The 22,916-nt window shown below is 41.2% G+C and overlaps 1 protein-coding gene across 7 annotated transcripts in view; it reads right to left on the minus strand.

The window, feature by feature from the left end:
* Positions 1-22,916, minus strand: part of ZNF827 (zinc finger protein 827) — a 176,646-nt gene that overhangs the window by 119,992 nt on the left and 33,738 nt on the right. For all 7 annotated transcript variants that reach the window (XM_058436790.1, XM_032147887.2, XM_058436792.1 and 4 more), the window contains 3 exons: positions 19,591-20,640; positions 9,660-9,832; positions 3,085-3,565 (listed from right to left, as the gene is read on the minus strand). In XM_058436790.1, coding sequence (XP_058292773.1) covers positions 3,085-3,565; positions 9,660-9,832; positions 19,591-20,640 — 1,704 coding nt within the window. The remainder of the gene's footprint in view (positions 1-3,084; positions 3,566-9,659; positions 9,833-19,590; positions 20,641-22,916) is intronic.

Genomic DNA, 22,916 nt, shown 5'->3' on the forward strand with positions numbered 1-22,916 from the left:
TTAATCCCACTGGGTTCCATTCAATCATCTTTATGCTTAGTTTTAGTTGAAGGAGCAAGAAAGACTCCCCTTAATAACCAGGCAAGAAAGCATCAAGTGTTTTCTCTCTTTTGGAAACAAGTAGGTGTCTACACGCTTGAATTTGTCACTGTGCTCCAGTTTTGCAGACAGTGATCTGGCTGGCACAAAGATTCACAGACTCAGTGCCCACAAACAGCTGCACCCTACAGTACCAGCAGGTGCACGGACAGAGCCCAGCGAAAAAATTCAGTGCAAGAACAATGGCGCCGTTATAACGCCAAGGGACAAGGCCCGAGACTAGCCACTACTTCACTACATTTGATGATGGGAAGAGCTAGAAACTCAGCCGCAGCTCCCTGGGATTTGGCCTTTTTGTCCCTAAATCATATCCACAGACGCAGCCAGGTAGGGCATCACAGTGAGAGCAGCTATCAAATGTATGGTCGGACCAACCAGAGGGTAAGTAAAATAAAAAAAAAAAAAATCGCTCCAGAAAATGTATTCCTTTCCTTTTAACATAGCTTCTCCTCTCCTGAGCTGCATTGCCACAGCCACCAAGTTTACATTTACATCCAAATATGCACACACAAAAAAATTAAGGATGCATCTCACTCCCCGGTGACTTTATAACAGGTTGCTAGGTAACAGTGCATACAAGTCAGGTTTCAGGACCTTCAGTAAGCCACCATAAAATAGCCACATGGGCCTTTTGCATAAATAGTGTGTGCATTTGTTATCTGTTTTCTTATGCCAATTGATCAGTCAGTAAATATTCTGACTGCCAAACCAAAAACAACTCCCCATCAATAGCTAACTGAAAACACAGATCACAATATAAGGCTTTGATGCGCAATTCTTTCCCCCAACCTATCAACTGGCTTCTCCCCTCGTGTCTGCTGCTTGCAGTGCTGGCTCTAAGCAGCCTTATCTTATGCTCCCTGAGATTGGGTCTAGAGCTAATTACAGCATAATGTGAGCACTCAGAGCTGAGCCCAGCAGGAGCCACGCATCATACACAAGTGTTTTATCCAAAGACCAAACCTTCCCTGTTCCCGCTCACCTTCCTCTAGATTTTAAAACATCCCTGGAGTCATGGAGTAAAGGGAGTCACACCTTACTCAGAGTCATTCACCCCCACCTGGATTTCCCGTCTGTTAGGTAAGGAAATGTCCCCCTTTCTAAGCTATGTGATGTGAGTATGCCATTTGCATTCCTTCCCTGGGGATTGCACTATAAGGGCCCATAAAAGGAGCCCCCTTTGCTATCATGGTGGCAGGGAAGACAATCAAGGAAAAACTAGAGCTCCCCTGGAGGTGAAATCCTAAAGGATCAAAACAGCAAACATGGAATACATGCAAACATGTATTTCCCCCACATGTTCAAAAATTTTTAAATATAAAACTCAAAGTCTCTAAAAATCACATTTTCACCTAGACGGGAATAGAAGAGGGAGAAGTCGGGGGAGAGGGGTGATGAGGAGCAGAGAAGCCAGTGTTCTTTAGAGCCACAGTCAGAAACTTGGCCAATTCCAGCATAGGGCCCCCTCACTCTCATTGCCAGTTGGTGTGCTTCACTGTTACATTCCCTGCTCTTTGCCTACTTGGTTCATTTCTGGGACATCTCATTTTCCATCCCCTACCTTTCCTCATTTCTTCCAACTAGTGTCTCCCACTCCTGAGGAGCAAAGATCTGTGGTAAGGGGGACATTCCAAAAGACCCGACTGAAGTGTCCCTGCGCAAATGGACTTCAGAGTGGAGCTGAACCTCTAATTCACCTGGCAATGACATTTAGTGAAATGCGACTCACAGTCCATTTAAAGGAAGGCGGTGACCAATTATTCTCCATTTAAAAGGGTATTGTCAATCTCCAAAGAGCTGACATGGCATTTGGAAATCATCGTGGGGACTGCCATCTTCACTGAAATACAGAACCAATTCTCCACCGACCTTTCCCCACCCCCTACATCTCCTTTAAAATTTAAAATCATACTTTTAAAAGCGTAATGAGTAGCCGCACAATCCTGCAACACACCTTATCATTCCAAAAGAGAACGACAGGAAAAACAGAGTGCCCTAAGACCTTGCTGCCCCTTTTCAACACCACAACTTAAATCAAATATGTTGGGGAAAAAATGAGAAAAAAAGAAACATCATGTACAATTTGATGGTGACAAAAAGAATGTCAACTAATAAGAATACATCTTTATAATTTATACTCCATCTTTTTTCCCAAATGGATCAGGGCAGTTTTTTAAAAAAAGAATTTTTTTTAAAATGTGTTTTAAAATTCCACTTTATATGAGGTCCCTAGAATAGTCAGATGCAAAGACATACAGTAGTGGCCTCCAGGGCCTGTGGGGGAAGAGGTGAACTGAGAGTTGTTTAATGAATTTCAATTTGAGAGAATGAAAAACTTCTGGAGATGGATGGGGGTAATGGTTTGCACAACAATGTGAACATACTTAATGTCAGTGAACTGTGCATCTAAAATGGTTAAAATGGTAAATTTTATGTTAAGTACAGTTTGCCATAATAAAAAAATTCCCTTAAAAAAACCTGAAAAACTTCTTAAAGATAGTTATCATTTGCTCAAATTTTAGAAGTGTATAATTCCTAATAGTAGTCTTTGTATTATGTCCTTTAAACATCTTACAAATTAAGACAGTAAAGAACTTGAATAATGCCAAAATGAGGTATTCCATACAAGTCCAGTGCAGAAGAGACATGTTAAACAGGGCCCAATGTCACACAAGCAACTGACACAAGCCTGGCTTACCATGTGACCTTTCCCCGCTACAGTAAGAACTCATCAACGGGAAAAAAAAAACAGAAGGAAATCAACAATCCCTACTGTTTTGAGACTCAAGCCAAAGCAATACTGCTTCCAAAGGATTACACACACACAAAGTCAAGGAGAAAATGTATGGAAGTGCAGACTATCCAAATTTAAAGGGACCTTGAAATCATCTAGTTCTACCAGCTTATTTTACAAATGAGAATACTGGTAGACATAGAGAGAGAGAAAGAGAGAGAGAGAGAGAGAATACAACCCTATTCAAGTACCTGACAGCTTCATGAGAAAATCAGACGCCATCTTAACAGAGATGTCCTGGCTGAACAATGCTGACGCACTGTTGGCCACATACTCGGAAGGGTCTTTCAGCTTTGTGTGGTTGGCGGGCCTGTCGGCAGCATTCAAAGTAAAGGAGGTGGGCAGGCCGTTATCTTCCTTGGGTTCCTCCTTCACCAGCAAAGGCGAGACGCCAGCCCCTCCCTGGCTAGTCCTCTCTGGAGTGTTAGACGTCATCATGGTCCCCACTAGCTCTGTCCCTCCTCCTTCCCTTTGCTGCCCCAGGCAGGCACTGTCACTGAGGTGGGGAGATCCCTTGACATCTGGGTCTGGGATCTCCTCCTTCACCTTGGCTTCTGTCCTCAGGAAGTGCTGATGGCAACGCATGTGGAGTTTCAGGCTGAAGTGGCGTGAGGAAGTAAAAGGGCACAGCTGGCACTGAAAGGTCTCTCCCCGATCCTGGTGCTGATGAACCTGACGGAGAAGCAAGAAGAATGAGCTAGCCACCGTGCATTTATGGAAAATGCCTTGCTGTAGATCCAAACTATTCATCAATCATTTCCTCACCGTGCAAAGGGCTGGCCTTTGTACCGCAGAGCATTTCATTATGGGGCTCCAGGTAATGAGGCCAATCCCTAAACATAAAGTGGGTCCACATAGGTTAAGAGTCCATTATTAGGGCCATGCTCACAACTGAGGATGCAGCCGGCCAATGGATGCTATTTTGGGTAGCATCCCAATATTCTAGTCATCTGATCTCAGCTGATGTCTTCAGAGAAAATATTACAAACCCAGCACAATCCAAATATTACATAATTACTAGTTGGGGGTCAAAAGAGGTAAACTGTCAAGTAATTCCTCTCACAATAATGATACTTTGCATGTACCCAATTTTTTGTCACCCAGGAAATTAGCTATGTTTTGCAAACATAATTTCAGCTTTCAAAATGCTGCTCTTAGGTAATTAAGAATGTAGAAAATAATGTCTCCAGGGTATTCCTGTTTCAAAGTCAGAGAAATTGAGGCCCCAGAATAAATGGATTCAGCGAAATTACATATAAAAAAAAACAAAGTAGGAGAAAAACCAAGGTCTGACCCTCACCAAGTATTCTGAGCAAGAGGAAACCAATTTTTCCAAACGTGGCTATAATATCATGCTCCGGATTCTGACGTCTGCAATGAAAGAATGCAGACTTTTAAATCCAGTTCCAGTCTTGCATGCAGACGATACCTGTAAAAATTGGGAGAAACTTTTTCTTCCTGTCACTACCAAATTTAGTGCTTAAAAAAGTGAGGAAATCATTGCATTGGCCTGAACCAGGCTTTGAGCTGGCAGGTGCTCATAAGCTTGTAACTTCCCCATTCATCGCTGCCAATGCACTTTAGTGCTGACCTGCTACACTCTGCTATTTCAGGACTGGCCCTCCCTTAAGTAGAAACTGCCAATTGTGTAGATGTGGGCCAAATGATTTGGGTAGCTGTGTGATCTGAACAAACAAGTGAGTGATTGGAACTCAAAAGCAAAACAAAACTAACACCTCCTCTTTTAGAGGTGACATAAGCAAGACTCGAACCCAGGTCTCACCAAGGTTAAAGGCTCATGCATTAATCCGCTGCACCACCTGGCCCCTCTGGGTAGGTTTCCTTTCCAAGAGAGCAAGTTTTACAACAGCTGTTTATGCATTCTGAATGCAATCCAAAAGCATTATTCACCAGCCAAAACATACTTTTAAATAATGTTAAGTGACCAACAAAAGCAAAGAAATTAAAAGTTAATGGTGAGATCCTGTCGCTACAGCACCCCACTGTGGCTTTTTGAAAAAAACAACAGAAGAGATTCTGGGTCCCCCAAAGCATGAGTTTCTCAACAGAAATAGCCATGTACACTTAAAACCAGTTAGGCAAAGTCCTGATCATGAAAAGGCTTTCCCTCTGCTGGGGTGGAGTGCTGGGGGTGGGATCACCGATTGTCACCAGCTGTTAACATCACCCCTTTCTGTTCTTTCACAACAAAAGGATTTCACTAGGAGCTGATCATTTCATTTGCTTTCTCACAGAATCCCCACCATCCCCTCCGATCAATTCACGCAGAAGCAGGCACCTTGGGGACCTCAGGTCACAGTCCCATGGGACCCTGACCGGTGCTGCCAAAAGCATGCCCCGGAACCAGGTGGTAAAGGTCACGAGGCGGAGAGCTTCCATTGTCCCTGAGAGCAGTGCAGTGGGGCAGATCCATTTCAGAAGTGTCCTTACATCTACTGACCCAGGAGAGGAGGGGAGCTAATCCAAGACCAGAAGCTCCGGAAGCAGCTTCTGGAAGAAGGAAAAGGACAGAGCACGAGCCCAAGTTCTAAAATCAAAAGGGAGTCCTGGATTAAAAACAGTCTGTGTGCATGTATTTTATGTGACTTCTTTTCCACCAGATCCTGGCCTTGTTATATTTAGTTATGGACAAATTAGTGAAGCTTTAAAGGAAAAACAGTGGGTATTTTGTTGACTTTTGCACTTAACAATTTTTTTTGAGCTACAACTTCCCAAAGAGACTATGTATCACATTTGGCCTTTGAGAGAAGTATTAGCTCTATCCTCTGACTGCAGTGTTTCCCCCTTCTCTCCTGACATTCTAGCACTTTTCTGTCATAATTTTTATTCTCTTTAGCTTGACATTTGCTTTAAAGATCCTCTTAGTCTACTAAAATGAAGAAATGCTTCTCTAAAGCACGTCATTCTCTCCAGGCCATGTTTAGGGGGCTCACCTATCCTCTGGTCATTTCACACAAACAACCCATATCAGATGCTGTTCCATCATTAGGGCCATCTCTTCACCATTGGGGCCATTTCTTGTTAGCAGTTGGATGCTTGGGTTGTGGTATTTCAGAGCTTGGGGAAATTTTGGGAAACCTCTACTCCATCCCCCACTAGGGGGACAGGTGAGGGTCTTCATGAGAAGTTAGAGCTCCTTAAATGGCAGACCTGAGGCTACTAGAACTCAGTACCCTGACTCTTGGTCAGTTTCCTGCTAATACTTCACCAGTGTTCTTTATCTTAGCAGTCCTCCTCACCTTTTCTGTTCAATTTTAGCTTATGAATTCATGTTGAATTCCTGTATGTTCACTTATCCAGGAAAATTTTAAAGGACTTAATGGAAATCTGAGATAACCCCAAGGAAGCTGGAGGCCTTTATAAGCTCCTTCCACAGCGGCTCATAAAAATATTTACACAATATATTATGAAGGAAAGGTGGGCTAAAAGAATGTACAGTGCCTAGGACATAATAGGATAGAGTAAGTACTATAATACAAATACAGTAAGTACTATATTTGTTGAACAAAGAAAGTAGAATCCCATTTTTCTTTAAAACATCGATATACCAATATAGAAGAATATACATCAAAGTGATAATGGTTATTTATCAATCTTGGTGATGGGATTAAGGATCAACTTTATATTCCTTTGTTTATCAGTTTTTCTAAGTTCTCAGCACTAAAGACAGATCACAAAAAGGGAAAAGGAATAAAATTTATTTTAGAGTAATTTTTTATACCATTTCATTGATTATTTCTAAATGTAAATAAACATTAATGTATATTGAGATGGCTTTCCGATAATGATCACTGTATTAGCTACATTTACTGAATGTTGTTTCTCCAGGGTGGGCACTGTATTAAGTGCTTTATGTGCATTATCTCATTTAACTCTCATAACAACCCCATGAGACAGACTGTATAATTATTATCTCCATTAGTGGAAACAGAGGTTTGGAGAGGTTAAATGATTCTTTCAAAGTCTCACAGCTCCTAAGGTGGAACTGAGATTCTAACTAAGGTTTTTCTGACCATACAGTTTGAGATCTTAATCTCTGGCTATACTGACCCCACTTTTTTTTTTGTTTGTTTTTTGTTTTGTGACGGAGTCTAGCTCTGTTGCCCAGGCTGGAGTGCAGTGGCGCGATCTCAGCTCACTGCAAGCTCCACCTTCCATACTGACCCCACTTCTTAGGCAGAATTCATTTAGAAAATCTGTCCACGGCAGGGTGCAGTGGCTCAGGCCCATAATCCCAGTACTTTGGTAGGCCGAGGCAGGTGAACTGCCTGAGGTCAGGAGTTCAAGACCAGCGTGGCTAACATGGTGAAACCTCGTCTCTACTAAAAACACAGAAATTAGCCAGGCGTGATGGCGGACGCCTGTAGTCCCAGCTACTCGGGAGGCTGAGGCAGGAGAATCGCTTAGAGCCCAGAGGTGGAGGTTGCAGTGAGCCAAGATGGCGCCACTGCACTCCAGCCTGGGTGAGAGAGCTAGACTCCGTCTCAAAAATACAAAAAAAAAAAATCTGTCCGTCCATATTTGTAGTCTCTGGTGGATATAGCAGAGGATATCTACCCATAAGACTACAACCATTATATTTCCAGGTAGACGAGATTTGCAAAATGTAGCAAAATTAAAGCATTTTAACCAAATAAAATCATGAATGCTTTGATTAAAAAAAGAACAGCCAATAAGTGAAGTGGAAAGCAGGGACAAGAAAGAATATACCATTTGATAAAATTAAACTTGCATGAGCTCTTCTCACACTTCCCGTATCAAAAGCTCAAGTCATAGCTCAACAGGTTAGGACACCATGAGTTTGAATAAAGTAGTAATTTCACACAACTGCTTTATCGTACTGGTTATTGATTTGTTCTGAAAGCATTCTAAGACCCCACGACCCACAAAGCCCTTGCAGCTCTCATCTGTGACACTGCCATGGCCGGCCGTCTGTGTCATCAAGGCACCCAACTCATCTCCCTGTAGTTTCAGGGTCAGTAGTTCCTGCTATTGAAAACCCTGCTTTTTTTCCATGGGTTTATAAATAGGTTGTTTTAAGTGACCCTGAGCTGAAACCAAGCTTACAAGGTGTCAGGCTAGATGCAAGTTTTCTGCTCGCTGAAGCTTTAAATTTGCCAGACCTGATTTCTAAACACAGCTTAGGAAATAGTAACTAAAACAAATTTTCATTTTAAAGGCATTTCTTTTGAAGTCTTATCCTGCTAATGAAATTCAACTTTGCAGGTTTAAAATACAAGTTTTTACTTTGGGAAGATGTGACAGAGGATGAGGAGGGTTAAAGTAAAAACTAAGTCGGCTGAGTAAAATTCACCCAATCAGAACTCCTGGTTTAAATGGATTCTGAAGATGAAGGGCATGCTACTCCCAGGAGACAAAGGCAAATGATAGTAAACAAATTACATCATGGATTTAAATTTTTTTAATCTTCCAAGCTATTTCCTAAAGTCAGTAGAGGTTCTATCTGGTCACACTTTTTTAGAGCTACAATTCTGAAGAGTGATTTCTGATCTATTTAGAAGGATTAGACCGCAAGATTTCCAAATAAGCAAATACCTTAATTATGTCCATACATTATACTTCTTATGGTAGGAAAGTAAATACTTTATAAATAATGTCAACAGCCAAATCATATAGAAAATATCAGTGAAGATATGATTGCTATTAAGATGCTCAATGATAGTTATTAGAATTAAATAACTTCCATTGAAAATTCCTGTGTCAGATATTTGGTTAATATTCTCTCCTTAAATACTAATGACAACTCTTCCAGACAAACATTATCATTCCCATTTAACAGATGAGAAAATTCAGAGTCTAAAGGTTAACTTGCTCAAGGCCACTTAGCTAGTAAGTTGCATAGTAAGATTTCAATTCAGGTCTATCAAATTCAAAAGCCCATGCTCTTTTGATCCCATGAGTTTCCTCCTGGATTTTGAGACAAAACCCTTCGCATTAATGGAGTCAGCTAAAAAGATTTCCATCTAACTAAGTTTTCCCCCATCTCACATAAGAGGGACTCATGGATTCTAGTCAATTCTTCTGTACATGTTTAGTGTAGGTTTGAGCTCCCCAGTTGTTTTTAATAGGACATTGAAAATTATGTCCTTGGATGTTTGGTAAATGTAATCCTGGGAATTACGATAGCTCAAACAATGACAGCCTCAATAAGGACTACAGTCTTGTTAGAAAGGGCCCCCAAGCCTCCCACAGGGCTAAATAAAGTTAAAGGCCAGGTGCCTTCAATGTCTTCACGCCTCCTACATGGTGTCTCTGTGTGTTCCTCTTAGTTTGCAAGCTGGAAGGTAAGGCAGTAACAGCCAAGGGCAGTCTCTCCAGGAAGGGGAGCAGGTTCAAGAGCCCTCTCTTTGGTGCTCAGTCCAGCAGCTCTTCCTGAACTTGGCTTTCCCTGCTTCTTGCTATTCCCCAACCCTGCTTCTGAGTGCCCCAAGGAATGCGTCAGCACACAGGCCAGGCAGGCTTTTGCTCCCCTATAGGAGAGGACGGCCCTCCAGTAAATACATTATTTGGCTATTGAAGGTTCTCTCTGCCTTTAAGTTCTCGGCTGCAAAGTGGACATTAACACCTTTCTGTTGAATTCTACATTGCTACGTGGAGTACTGTCATCCACATGTTCCATCAGTGAGGCGCCCTCCCTCGGCCAAGAAGCCTCCTGCACCAGACCATGTACAGAAGCCCTGGCTGTGCCCGCCTCTCCAGGAGGTGCAGTCGGTAGGTGGCTTACCTTCATGTGGGATTTGAGATTGTCCTTGCGAGCACACCGGAATGGACAGAGCGGACACTGATGACTTTTTAAACCTGTGTGAATCACCATGTGCCGCTTCCAGTAACTCTTCCTTTTAATAACCAAACCACATATTGGACACTGGAAAGGCTTTCCACTTTCCTCTTCTGAGGCTTGGAAGAAGGAGAAAGAAAGGAACATTAAGGAAAACAAAAAGGTACACTGCATCTGGCATTAATTCACATACACTGCCATATAAAAAGCACTAAAAATGATTCGGGGTTTTTTTCTTGACAATTCCGAGATTTTATTCATAAGAAAGTTTTAGTACTGCTTTTCTTCAGGTAGAAACCCATATTCATCTAGTTACTTCCATCTGGGCTCCATTTTCCAAAATCTGCTCATCCTGCCTTGTGAAAGTCTGACTTCCAAAGGCCATCCGACACCAAGGAAGACATCTGCAAAGGGGCTTCGCCCAGCCTGTCCTAACTCAGGGCCCAAGGGTACCATGCACAGTCAGAGAAGCCTGAGTGCAGGGGCTTTGTTTCCTGAAGGAAACTGTAAGACTCAAGTCCATGTCTGAATTCCTGAACTTGGAAAACAGTGAGAAATAAAAACAAATCACACGGGACAGAGAATAATGCACTGCTCCACACTGAAAACCAAACAGCTATCATAAACCTCACTCTCTGAACTCCAATGGAGACAAATTTTCGGATCCCTACTGCTGACTTGTTTAGTTGTGGCTTGAGCAGATGCTGCTGCCAATTTAGCCATCAGGGGGTCTTAAGGTCAGGGTTTTTGACCCTTTTATTTCTGTCCCTTTGGTAGCCACTAACAATATGTGCTGCCTTCCTCTGCACGGTGACTGGGCCTCGCTGCCCACTTTGGGGAGAGCTGCAATGAGGCCACCACAAATGCTCCAATCTTTCAAGAAATTAAACAAACCAACTACTTCCTCCAAATAAAGCTAAGGTCGCTCTCAAAGTGAAGGGTCTCTGTTGTGACACTATTGCTAAACTTCTGGTCTACCAATTTATATTGCTCAGTGCCACGCTAGCCTCTGCAATTTGGGGATACAGGGAATAAAAAGAAGCAGAATCAAGAACTTAGACATTTCTTTCTTAATCATAGAGAATCAGAAATATTTCAAAACCAGTTAAATGACTTGGCATATGTGCCCACAATAAAATATAAAAAGCACTTTTCAAAATGAGCTAGATCTACAGACGATGATATAAAAACATGTCCAAGATATTAGCATTGGTGGATAAAGCAAGATACAAAACCATATATCCAGAGTAATTCTATTTTTGTTTTCTAAAAAAATGGGAATCAATCACAGCTAAAACCATTAGGTGAAGTATTAGCAGGGAACTTTATAAAGGATGGATCAGTTGACAACACCTAAAACCACTAATTAATCTTAACATTAATAAAAATGGGGCAGATACCATGTGCCTTCTGATATGTCATCTGTGAAATGTCCTTATAAAAAATTAAACAATCCTCTATATAACTAGCCCTTTATTGGAAATACAATTGATTTTTTTAAAAAGTGTTAAACACACCAACGGGATGAAATCAGCCAAATCTAGAACGTGTGAATTCCTCAAGACAAACGACCCAGTTTCTTCAACATGTAAATGGCGTTTTTAAAAGAGAAGGGGTTACGGAAAAATAAAGACTGAAGAGATATATACAAAAAAAAAAAAAACGCAAGGTGTGAAGCTTATTTGGATTCCGTTTAAATAAAACAATTGTAAAAGGACATTTCTCAGATAGTTGAGGAAATACTGATTATAGCTTGGGTGTTCCAAAATATCATTTAGCAATTGTTGTTTCTGTTAGATGTGATAGTGGAATTGTGGTTATTTTTTTAAGTCCTTATCTGTTGAAGATATGTACATGGAAGTATTTACAAACAAGCAGATATGATGTCTGGGACTTGCTTTAAAATACTTGAGAAAAAATAAAGGGAGGGAGTGGGAAGAATGGCATGAATAAATGGAACAAACAAAAAATGGTATCTTTTTATTTGTATGAAAACTTCCTGGAAGCATACCCAGGAAACCACTGAGCAGTTACCACTGAAGGATTGTGGATTCAAAGGAAGGAATCAGGAGGGAAACTTGTGTTTTCATTTCATATCCTTCTGTACTATTTGAATTTTTTAATGTACACGTTACTCTTCTTACTTTAAAAGAAAATATTCCCAAGAGTATACTTTAAAATAATCTCATCATGTATTTATTGGGTCAACTGAGTCTCTACATACAAAGGAGCACTTCAAATGGATGGAACCAGAGGGTTCTGGAATAAAGTTAGAGCATTCCAAAAATGCAGTTTTACTAATACAGGTCTATTGGTTAGCTCAACCATGCAACTTGAAAAACAATCAAGTCTGGAAATTCTACTTGTGATGTGTTCCACCACATGTATTTCCTTTTTTAATTGGGGGAGTAACAGGAAATGAGGGTTTCCTTTTACTCTAGGAAGAGCACACCTTGCAGACACATATAAACAAGCATTTTTATTAACCCCCTGTAGCTTTTCTGCTGTCTGTTTTTGTGAATTGCCTCTGCCGATCTGGAGTCCTATCTGTAATTATGTCTCTCATCTTCTATCCTTCCTTGTCATTTCCTTCACCCTGATATTTTGATCATGAAGACTACATGATGAACAGCAGACTGGAGAGAAAGGACTGAATCAGGCCTCTAGGTGAAATTATTGTCATACACTACAGGGAAAAAATCATAACAATGTCTATTTGGGGTTGTAAGGACATCAAAATAATAGGAAAGAGATAAACAAACAGGCTGTCACTGATCCTCATCTTCAAGAAGAATGTCCCACTATCAAATTCCTAAACTACCTAATTTTACAGAACTGTCTGGAAGAGGAGAGAAAAACCGAGATGTTTTCCACTGACCTGAGATTTCATGGCACACCATAGCAAGGCAATAAAAGGGCATTAGCTGAAAAAATGAACACCGCTGGCTTCCCCTTGCATCTTGCCTTGCCTAATGTGACCAATGTGTTTCCTATTCTTTCTGAGACCCCTCAGTCTTCACCCTAATCAACAATTCTTTATTTCAAATGTTTTACAGAGTACATTACATTTAACCCTGCATATTATTATTTCATATAAATACATTTAGCTATGCTTCCTTAGTTTTAATTAGTACCAAAATACACGAGTTGGGTACAAATTAGGGTGCACTTGGACTGACTAGGAAAAAAATTAGAACACACAATGAAGAGAAACTAACTGCAAGAAATGTGGTCAGATAGCTACGCTACTATAACTTTTGAAATTTTTAACTGATCACAGCAGGAAAGGAAGATGACAGAAACCAAATGATAAAAGTAACCCAAGTACCATGATTGATTTTCACCTTTGGCCAGTAATCTCCCTGATAACATCTACATTTTTATTTATTCAAGAAAGAAATTTCATATTTTAGTAGGATGTTCTCCATGTGTTTATGATGTTGTTAACTACTTTAAAGAAGGGAGGAAGTAAGGTTGTATTCTATTTCGTGTGCCAAACTATTTTCAGGAAACTGGCACCTGTAAATTTCACTCAAAGTTAGAACCCAAGGAAAGAGGACCACTTCCTCAGAATGAACCGTACACTCTTGAGGCAATAGGATTGAAATGTTCATAATTTTACCTAGTTTACAACTGCCTAATAAATAACTTTTCCCAAGTATATCACTAGCTAGTTATTATCACTGAAAACACAACTAAATTCCATCAAATGCTAAGAGAACAAGTGGGATGAATAGCTGCTAATTTGCTCCTCTGGAGAAAACATATTCTCTTCATAGGCAATAATATTATTGGAATAAACGAAATAATGAATGTGCATAAGACACCTGTCACATAGTAAATAGAAGCTACCTGTGGTAGCAGTTGTTGTAGTAAGAGTAGTGACAATAAACAAACTCTAAACATGCCCTGCAAAGCTGAAAACTCACCATCAGAGCAGATGTAAATCTAAACAACTAATATCACATAATAAATACACGGTTGAAAGCTTGGCCCAACATGGTAGTTTGTCACTGGAGCCAATACGAAACAAATAAGCAGAAGTCCATAGTGTGGCTCAGGTAGGGTCTGGCTCAGCCTAGACAAAAAGTGATGGACAATCCAGCTCAGCAGGGAAAAAAAGAGACATGAAAAAGATAGAAAAGAGTGGAGGAAGGAATTGTCTGCAATAGGGCCTGGAAGTCCTTATCTTTGTGTCTCCAGCCCCCAAACAATACCAGGTACAACATATAATTCAATAAGTGTGTGTCAGACCGTAAGGAGATTAAATGAAAAAGGTTGGGTTAAGGGAATAGAAAGAAGTGAAATGAGGGCTAGAAATGAAAGGAAAAGACGCAGGAGGCTGCCAGTAAGTCCCAGTGGAACTTGTTTTAGGCCAAGAGTGTATGCATGCCTTTCACATAGTGCCCCAATACACATTCTAAATGAATGGATGGATAAACAGATAAATGTTCATGTACTTAGACCTCAGCTATTTCCAAAAATGAACCTGGAGCAGCTTATATTAAAAATGCATATGGAATGACTACATCATTAATAAAGTACAGAGATATATGTTGAACTATTTATAATGAACAAAATCTGCCCAAAGCAGAGATGATCTTGTGGGAGGTTTGATAGTGAATTTTAAGAAGCAACATATTAAACTCAGAAATTGGGAAAAAAAAAAAGAGTTTGTTTTGAGTTAATAAACAGTTTTAAAACACTGAGCTACAGTAAATATAAGCAAGGAATTCTAAAACAGGAAAGGACCTTGGAGATCATCCAGCTCTGTTTACAGATAAGGATGCTAAACTGAGGTAGTATGCTGCGAGTCTCTCTACCAGTTAGTGGCAGAACTGAGATTACAGCTCATCTTGTCACTTCTGGTTTGCTGCTCTACCTATTGTCTATGCATAAATCCACAAAACAACAAACTTCATTGGGCTAAAAAAAAATTTTTTTTAAATCACGGAGGGTTGTAGTTGTTTAACTGCTTTAACACAAAGGTATTTTTAAAACAAAGGTAACTGTTTTGTAGGCTTTGAAATCAAACTTCCTGTTGTTCAATCCTATGTGGTGATTTGCAGCAAGTCAATATCACTTGCAACTGGGTAGTTTCTGCATATAGACCTTACCATAAACTGAGGAGTTCAAGATGCCTGGTGACCCTGGGTCTGCATAATCTGTGCATTATGATGGTCTCCATTCTGGACCTACTAACACTACCGGTACACATCTGTGTAGGATGATGACCCATCTTCCTTCCTAACAATACACATGGATTTTAAATCTTTTAACAGAATTTCTTTGTCATGTGTCTCAAATGCTATTTCATAGCAACAAAAGCAACCTAGGTTAAGCAATGGATGTCCCTGGGTTTATCTGTTATTATGGATGCTGACTTTATTAATGCCTATTTTACTAGTAAATATTCAGAGAAGTCTGATATCTATAGCCATACTAAGTTTAAATCACTGCGAAAATATAGTCGAGATTAATGATGGACAGTTCTAAAAATCTTGGTTAAAAAGTGAATTTTCTAAACAAGTTCATGTATGGGATCATTCTCAGATTAAGTCTTATTGAGACTTATGGCCGGGTCCTGTGGTTCATGCCTGTAATCCCAGCACTTTGGGGGCCTGAGTAGGGTGGATCACTTGAGGCCAGAAGTTCAAGACCAGCCTGACCAACATAGCGAAACCCCATCTCTACTAAAAGTACAAAAATTAGTCGGGTGTGGTGCTGCGTGCCTGTAGTCCCAGCTTCTCAGAAGGCTCAGGCACAAGAACTGCTTGAACCCGGGAGGCGGAGGCTGCAGTGAGCAGAGATTGCACCACTGCACTCTAGCCTGGGCTATAGAGCGAGACTCTGTCACAAACAAAAGATTTATTATAATAACCATGGGCCTAATGGGAGTATCAGGAGAGGTGATCTCCCTCTCTGGACTTTGTATGCTTTTGCAATAATTTTAATAACATCACATAAATATTAAAGAAAACAGCAGCCAGAAACCCCCTATGTATTGACCCACAGGAAATAGTCTTAGTTCTCAGCTGTATGAGACCAGGTTTGCTTCTAAGAATATTTACATTTGATTCAGTACAATAAGATGTTTTGGAGACCCTCTCTCTGAAACTCTCCCTGTTATTTCTTTTAACCAGGAGTCTGGCATCCTGGGAATCTTGTTGGCCTTCTACAAGAAACTTTGTCTTTAAAATAAAAACCATTTATTTTATTCTTAGCTGCAACAGAACAGTAGCTTCAAAGAGAATTCAGTCAATGTATGACATTTATCTTTATAGCAAACGGACATAATCTTCCCTCTATCGTGTCCCCTTTCAGAGGAGCCGTGTAGCATGTGCTGGGGGCGCAGGGTCACATGAAAGAAACCTCCCCCTCAAGTGTCACGTCTCTCTTGCAGGGCGGAAAGGCTATCGACTGGTGGACTCTTTAAGGAATTAAATACACCATGACCTGGCAACCACTGAATCCTGTTCAAAAAAGAAGAATAAGGCCAAACCTAAAAGACAATTTTTTTTTCATGGTTTGGACTTCCCTTGACCTAAAGAAGGTCAAAGAAATGCTGGTGTCTAAATTACTCAAGGCGGGATCAGCTTTTCTAGCACATACCTCTTTGTAACTTAAGAATCAACTTTCTATGCTTTTTTTTCACATTTTGAGAAATCGCTTTTTAAAAATGAAAGTCCTGCCTGAAATCAGGATGGTGTGTAGTTTATTTTTGTGGCTTTTTGTTGTTGTTCTTGGGGGCAGTTATTATTTGTTTACTTAAGTCATTAGGCAACAGAAACTCTTTTCCCTGCTGTGAGAGGCCAGTGCACCTACGTATTCTGAATTAAACTAAGATTTCCTTCTAAGGGAGAGGAAAGAATAATAATGACAAATGTTCCCATACAGGGGTGATGGCTCTCCCCACATTTCCATAATGCTTCTTAGGTAAATCAAAGGTACAATCCAATCCAGCCCCAGGTGACCCCCAAACCAAGAGTATAATGTGTGGAAGGTGGGGGAGGGAGGGGGAGGGAAGAAAAGGGAGTTGGGGAGGGTGGAGGGGACAGATGGAGATGATCCACCTTTCCTTCCACTCCTCAGATGCCAAAATCAGTGATCCCCAGTAACATCAAATTGTGTACCCATGATACAAAGACAAATAACAAAATTAGATACTCTATGAACTCCTTATTAACCCATAATCTAGCTAGGCTGCTGGGAAGTGATGACATTCACTTTAACTGAAAAGAGTGAGGGCATCCCCTCTTCTGTTTCCAAGCCATGCAATAACAGATAGAATTTGAACATAGGATGTGCCCACGTGGACGTATGGAATATTTTTCGGGTAACAATTTCAAGGACCCTCATTTTCTTGGCAGTGATCTTTCCTCATGCATGAGTTTTACAAAATGAAAGATTTTTTAAATAAAATTACTCTGCTGATGAAGCTGCTTCTTCAAGTCTTAGACTGAACAGAGGCATGTTGAAATGGGGGAGTTGGGGTGGGGAGGCCTTAGGTACAAGTCCATCAGCACAGGGTTCTATAACCCAAAACTGAGAAGTTCCTTTCCCTCCTCTTTCAATTTGAACATTCTGAACATCCATTGATTAAAATATTAAGTGTTTCAGCAATATAATAAATTTAGTAAAAAGCAAAGTAAGAAACGATTTCTTATAGATATCCCATATTCAATTATTCTGAGAACCCCACTGAGTTGCTGGTATAGATTAAGTGCATTTAAACAAAAAAGGAACATAGCTTTTGCCTTGGGTGTATTTCCCACAACAAAACAAACAAAAAGTCTACCATTCACTGGAAGCTCATGACCTCTTTCTCATCTTTACATGTATCTAGTCGTTTGAGTGAAAAAAAATTATATTCACAACCATTGCTGGTTATACCGGACACTACTTTAATATGACAAAGCTGCTACAGTTTGGGCTTCAGGAAACGTGGTTTTATCAGTCACTTCTTTCCAAGTCTTCAATCAACTAAAGTTTATTATTAACTTTGTATATGCTTTTCCAAGTAACAAATGTCCAGATGAATTGTATACTAGAGACACCATTCACACATTTATTCAATAACTAGATATGCAGAATATATATATATATATAAAATTATTTTTTTATTTTTTTATTTTTATTTTTTTGAGACAGAGTCTCATCCAGGCAGGACTGCAGTGGCACGATCTCAGCTCACTGCAACCTCTGCCTCCCGGGTTCAAGCAATTCTCCTGCCTCAGCCTCCCAAGTAGCTGGGATTACAGGTGCACACTACCACGCCCGCCTAATTTTTGTATTTTTAATAGAAATGGGGTTGCACCATATTGGTCAGGATGGTCTCTACCCCCTGACCTCAGGTGACCCACCCGCCTTGGTCCCTCAGAGTGCTGGGATTACAGGTGTGAGCCACTGCGCCCGGCCTAAAATTTTATTTTATATATAGCCATACCTCTCTTTCTACTGCTACCCCTAAATGAAATTTCTATAAGTCAGGAGTGATTTTTTTCCATCGTAAAATTACCCCAGCCTCCTTTGCTCTTCTCCTTGTTTCCTAATTTTACCCATTTCTCTCCTTATTTCACCAGATGGCAGGTGAGAAGAGAGGAGAAATGGAACTTAGAATTGATAAACATCCTAGGATTTTACTGACATTTCAGAAACTCTGGAGTGAACAGTTTGGATCACCAAGAGTCATAAAAGTCCCAGATACCCATTTTCCTCATTGTCTTCTGCTGTTGACTCAAGTTTTGAAGTAATTGTAATTAGCGCATATAGCTCACTCAGCCATTTAAATGGAAATTTGTCATAAATGCATCAAATTGACATTAACTGTGATCGTTCAGTCAATTATTTGTCATTCCAAACCCTCTTCATCATTGTTGCTGAAAATAATCAAAAGTTGGCTAGACACACACGATGGCAATGTTTGTACCGATGAGGACGCACATAGCCTACTTCCTGCTCCAGTCTGGCAGGATATCCTTAAGAGACATCTGAAACCCCAACACGCATCCCCAGGAACGTTTATTTATCATGCACGCAATTTTAAAGCAAACCAGAACAAGAAATGGTGTTTCCACTGTAAGAATTCAAGTGACTAAATTTCTCCCTCAGATGAATAATTGTGAATGCTAAGGTCCTATATGACAGCGATTTCTCCTTTGGAAAGACTGCCTCCACTAGAAAAACCTTAGGATTCAAATTTTCCACATGCATATTCCTTCAAAATTGGATTGGATTTGAATTAAATAAAGCATTCACAGGAAATGTGTTGATTATGTTTGATTGACAATCTTTCTGAGTTCTTATAGGACAAGAAATTGTAGAAGAATAGGATACGTGAAAAGGGCTTAAATTCCACAAAAAGTAATAAAAATGCTAACATAAAAGTATATGCTGTGATAAATTAGGGCAGAGTAGTTCCTGATTGTACAAAAGTCCATTTGTGATGGAGGCAGCAGGAGTGTGGGCTCTCCCTTGTCCACTATTTCAAAAGCAGTGGGTTTTTTTTCCCCTATGTTCAGTGATGCCATGCACTCCATGACAAAGATGCTTTGATCTTCTCCCATTAAATATATCTTGTATGGACCTAGCCTGAACTTAGTAAGAAAAAAAAATCATTTGTATGAAAGGGAGGGAATGCTGTATGTCTCTAAGATTATTCATTACCTTTCAAAAGTGAAGCTATTTGTGAAGTCTTTGTGTAATATGTACATGAAAGACTACTATGCTGCTTACTTAAAGTATTTTTGTTGTGCTCTTGCTTTTTTATTCCTGCCTCAGATCAGATGGGGAGCCCAACTGAAAAAAGCAATGAATAAGACATCGCGGTTTACAGTCTAAAGGACTTACACGATGATTGAAAGAAAAGATGCCATACCTGAATTGGAGGGTTTAGAAACTCTTCCCTTAGGAACTGGGAGTAATAATAATTCCAGGGATTGTGGTGGTGGTGGTGGAGGTGGTGGAGGTGGCGGTGGAGGTGGCGGAGTGACTTTTTCTGGTTTCTTCTCTGAAGGCGGGGTCGGTAGAGGGTCCTCAGGCAGCAGCGATGATTTCTCAGCCAGAAGACTGCCCGCAGCCCTTGCGGCCACCTCCTTCAGAAGGGCCGCTGAGGAGGTCATAGAAGCCAGGGAAAGGAAGGAGCTGGCCGGTGGAGGGTGCTCCTGACCGGGAGTCAAACTTCTTTCACTGACCTTCTTGGACAAAGCGGCCAAGGTAGAACTGGCAGACTGGGAGCTAAAAGGGGAGGAAAAGGACTCAAATCGCATGGTCTCCTCAGTCCTGGTGAGAGATTTGTCCTGCAGAACGGCATTGGCTGCAGCTTTCAGTTTTAGGATGGCTGAATCCGGAGACAAGCTGCAGGTGGTGGTTGAGTTTGGCAACCACTTACCTTGATTCCATATAAAACGGTTACTTGGAGTGTATTGGTCATTCTGTTCCTGCTTCTCGGCCAACTTCCTGGCCAGAACACTGAGCTGCTGGGCGTGGTGGGAAGGCGGGGAAAAGGAGAGGTTCGATCCAACGTTTACAGGGGACTCCACTCTGCCATTGGCCGTGGCTGCAGCATCGAGTTTGAGGGAACCAGCCTCCAGCAGCCGCCTCAAGTTGCTGCTCAGGGGCTTGTTGGAGCCTGGGTCATCGTCACACAAAGAAGACACTCCCGGGGAAAGGTGATCTTGACACTGCAGTGAGTCTCGCAGGACCTCACTGTCCAGTGCCACCAGCTCCAACGTGTGGCTGCTGGGAGTCGTGCTTCCCAAGGAGGTGTCGGGGGACGTGGACTGCTCCTGGATCCGGTCCTCCAGAGACAACTTATAGTTCTCCTGGACTTCCCCATAGGATGCTTCTGACGGAGTCTCTGAAGAGTTTCCATACCAGTGTTCTCCTTCACTGAGCTCTCCCTCCGCCTCTTCCTGCCTACTAACATCTGGGGAGAATTAAGAAGATCAGGTTTACTCCCAAAGTGAACAATAAGTAAGTCTCAAGACATTCAAATGGAGTTGATGACATGCTTTCTCTTCCCTTCCACCCAAGAACCAAATGAAAGGTGGCAACAGCCTTAACAGAATGTCAGACAGACTTGGCAGAAGCCTGAAACAAGTAAAACATGGTAAACAGGCAAAGGTAAAAACATACCCAAGTAGTCCAGATAAGTTGAAAGGGAAAAGAAGGAAAAAGAAAAATGGATCTGGTAAAGAGGTAATTGGATGAAGAAACTGCTATTTTCAGGGAATGGGGGGAAATGGAAAGAAGCCTATATCCTTGTGAAAAACCACCACAGTATGTTTAGCACTGTGACAAAATGAGAGAGGCAGCCTGGCATAGTGGGACACAGACCGTGAGACACAGACAGTGGGAAGCGCTTCCCTACTTTCTAACTCCATGACGCTAGGTAAGTCACTGAGCTGGTCTGAGAATCCACTTCCTCCAATATAAGATGCAATTCATTTTTTAAAAAGCTCATCAAAAATGTACATAATACCTGCTTAACTCACTTCATCAGTTGTTATGAAGCTTAAATCATAATAAGCATGTGATCATGTTTTGAAAACAGTCAAGTACCGTATAAAATCAGATTTCACTAGCAAACACTACTCACATTTCTGACTTCTGACTGTGACAGTACCTCCCATGTTATGCATGCTACCTATTTGAGGGTCCTCAACTCCAGTCATCAACGTGCTTGCCATGTTATCACAGGCAGCGATTAGGAATGTGTTCCCTCCCTCCACTAAGAGTGTCTTTTCATTATTTTCTATTTATTGATCCACCACTACCACTCCCATGACACTCCCATACACCAGTTAGGCAGGCTCCTTGCCATTCTAGGGGCATTCATGAGCTCTGCCACTTTTCTACCTTTTCTCACGATATTCTTTCTATCTCAAATGTCTTTCCCCAGAAAAGCTGACTGTCCAATTCTACCTACCCTTCAACACCTGGCTCAAAGGTTTCTTCCCTACAATTCTCCCTGGAACACTCAGTCAGAATGAACAAAACTAAGATCCTGCCTTCTTGGAGCTTACATTCCAGTGGGGAAGACAAGTGTCAAACAAAATTAATAAATGGGTAAATAACATAGCATGCCAGAGGGTGATAAGTCCATGGAAAACCACATAGGGCAGGACATGGAGGATGGGGAGTAATGGGTGGGAAGAGAGCTGCAATTTTAAACAGGTGGTCAAGGTGGAGCTTCACAGAAGTGGTGACATTTGAGCAAAGACTTGGAGGAAGTGAGAAACTGACCATGCAGAGGGAGAGTCACTGTGAAGGCCCTGCTGTGGGAACATGCCTGGCACGTGCACGGAACAGTACTGAAGCCAGTGTGCATGGAGTGCAGTGAGTGAGGTCAGAGCAGTGCCATAGGAGGCCAGAGAATACCATAAGTGAGTTTGTGTTGGCATGTGTATGAGAGTGTGTATGCACGTGTGTGTGTGTGTGCGCATGTGCGTGCATGCACTGTGGTGCAGGAATGGGGTCACGCAGATCTACAGGACGTTGTGAACGGCAGAAAGGTCTTCTGAATTTGGCAAAACTGGGGACCACTGGAGGGTTTGTGGCAAGCGAGTGTTATGACATGACTTATGTTGTCAAAGCATTGTTCTGGCTGCTGTGTGGAAAACAGACTCCAGGTACAAGGATGAGCACAAAGAGGCCAGCTAGGAGGCTAGGACCCAGGTGGGGATTATGAAGGCTCAGCTCAGGACTGCAAGGGGTGAGAAGTGACCCAATTAGGTGCATATTTTTATTGCAGAGCCAACATTCTCATATTTTGTTGATATTGATTTTATATTACTCTAAATTATCTGTCTGCCGTTGGCTTCCTTCTAAAGTGGTGCTCCTAGAGGGCAGGAATTGTATTTTATTATCTACATATTCCACACCGTGCCCAGCACAACGTCTGGTCCCTAGCAGAGTTCAATGTATGTGTAACGATTGAGCCAAAATCCCTCCTTGTGCCAAGTTTTGCCATATAGCATGCTGTTTCTTTTTGAAATAGATATAACTAGAACTAGTAATGCATGAACTATACACTAATACATTGATCTTCCCATGCAATTTAGAGAAGAAATGTCACAAATGACAAATTCTCTTTCACGAAGCTAAAATTCTACAACTCCTTCCTGAGATTCTTTATTAAGTTATCAAGAAAATGTAAAATATCAAATGGAATTTGCTGGGAAAAAAGCAGATTAAATTGAA

The sequence above is a fragment of the Hylobates moloch genome, unplaced genomic scaffold (genome assembly GCF_009828535.3).
Source record: "Hylobates moloch isolate HMO894 unplaced genomic scaffold, HMol_V3 SCAFFOLD_3, whole genome shotgun sequence".
NCBI lineage: Eukaryota > Metazoa > Chordata > Mammalia > Primates > Hylobatidae > Hylobates > Hylobates moloch.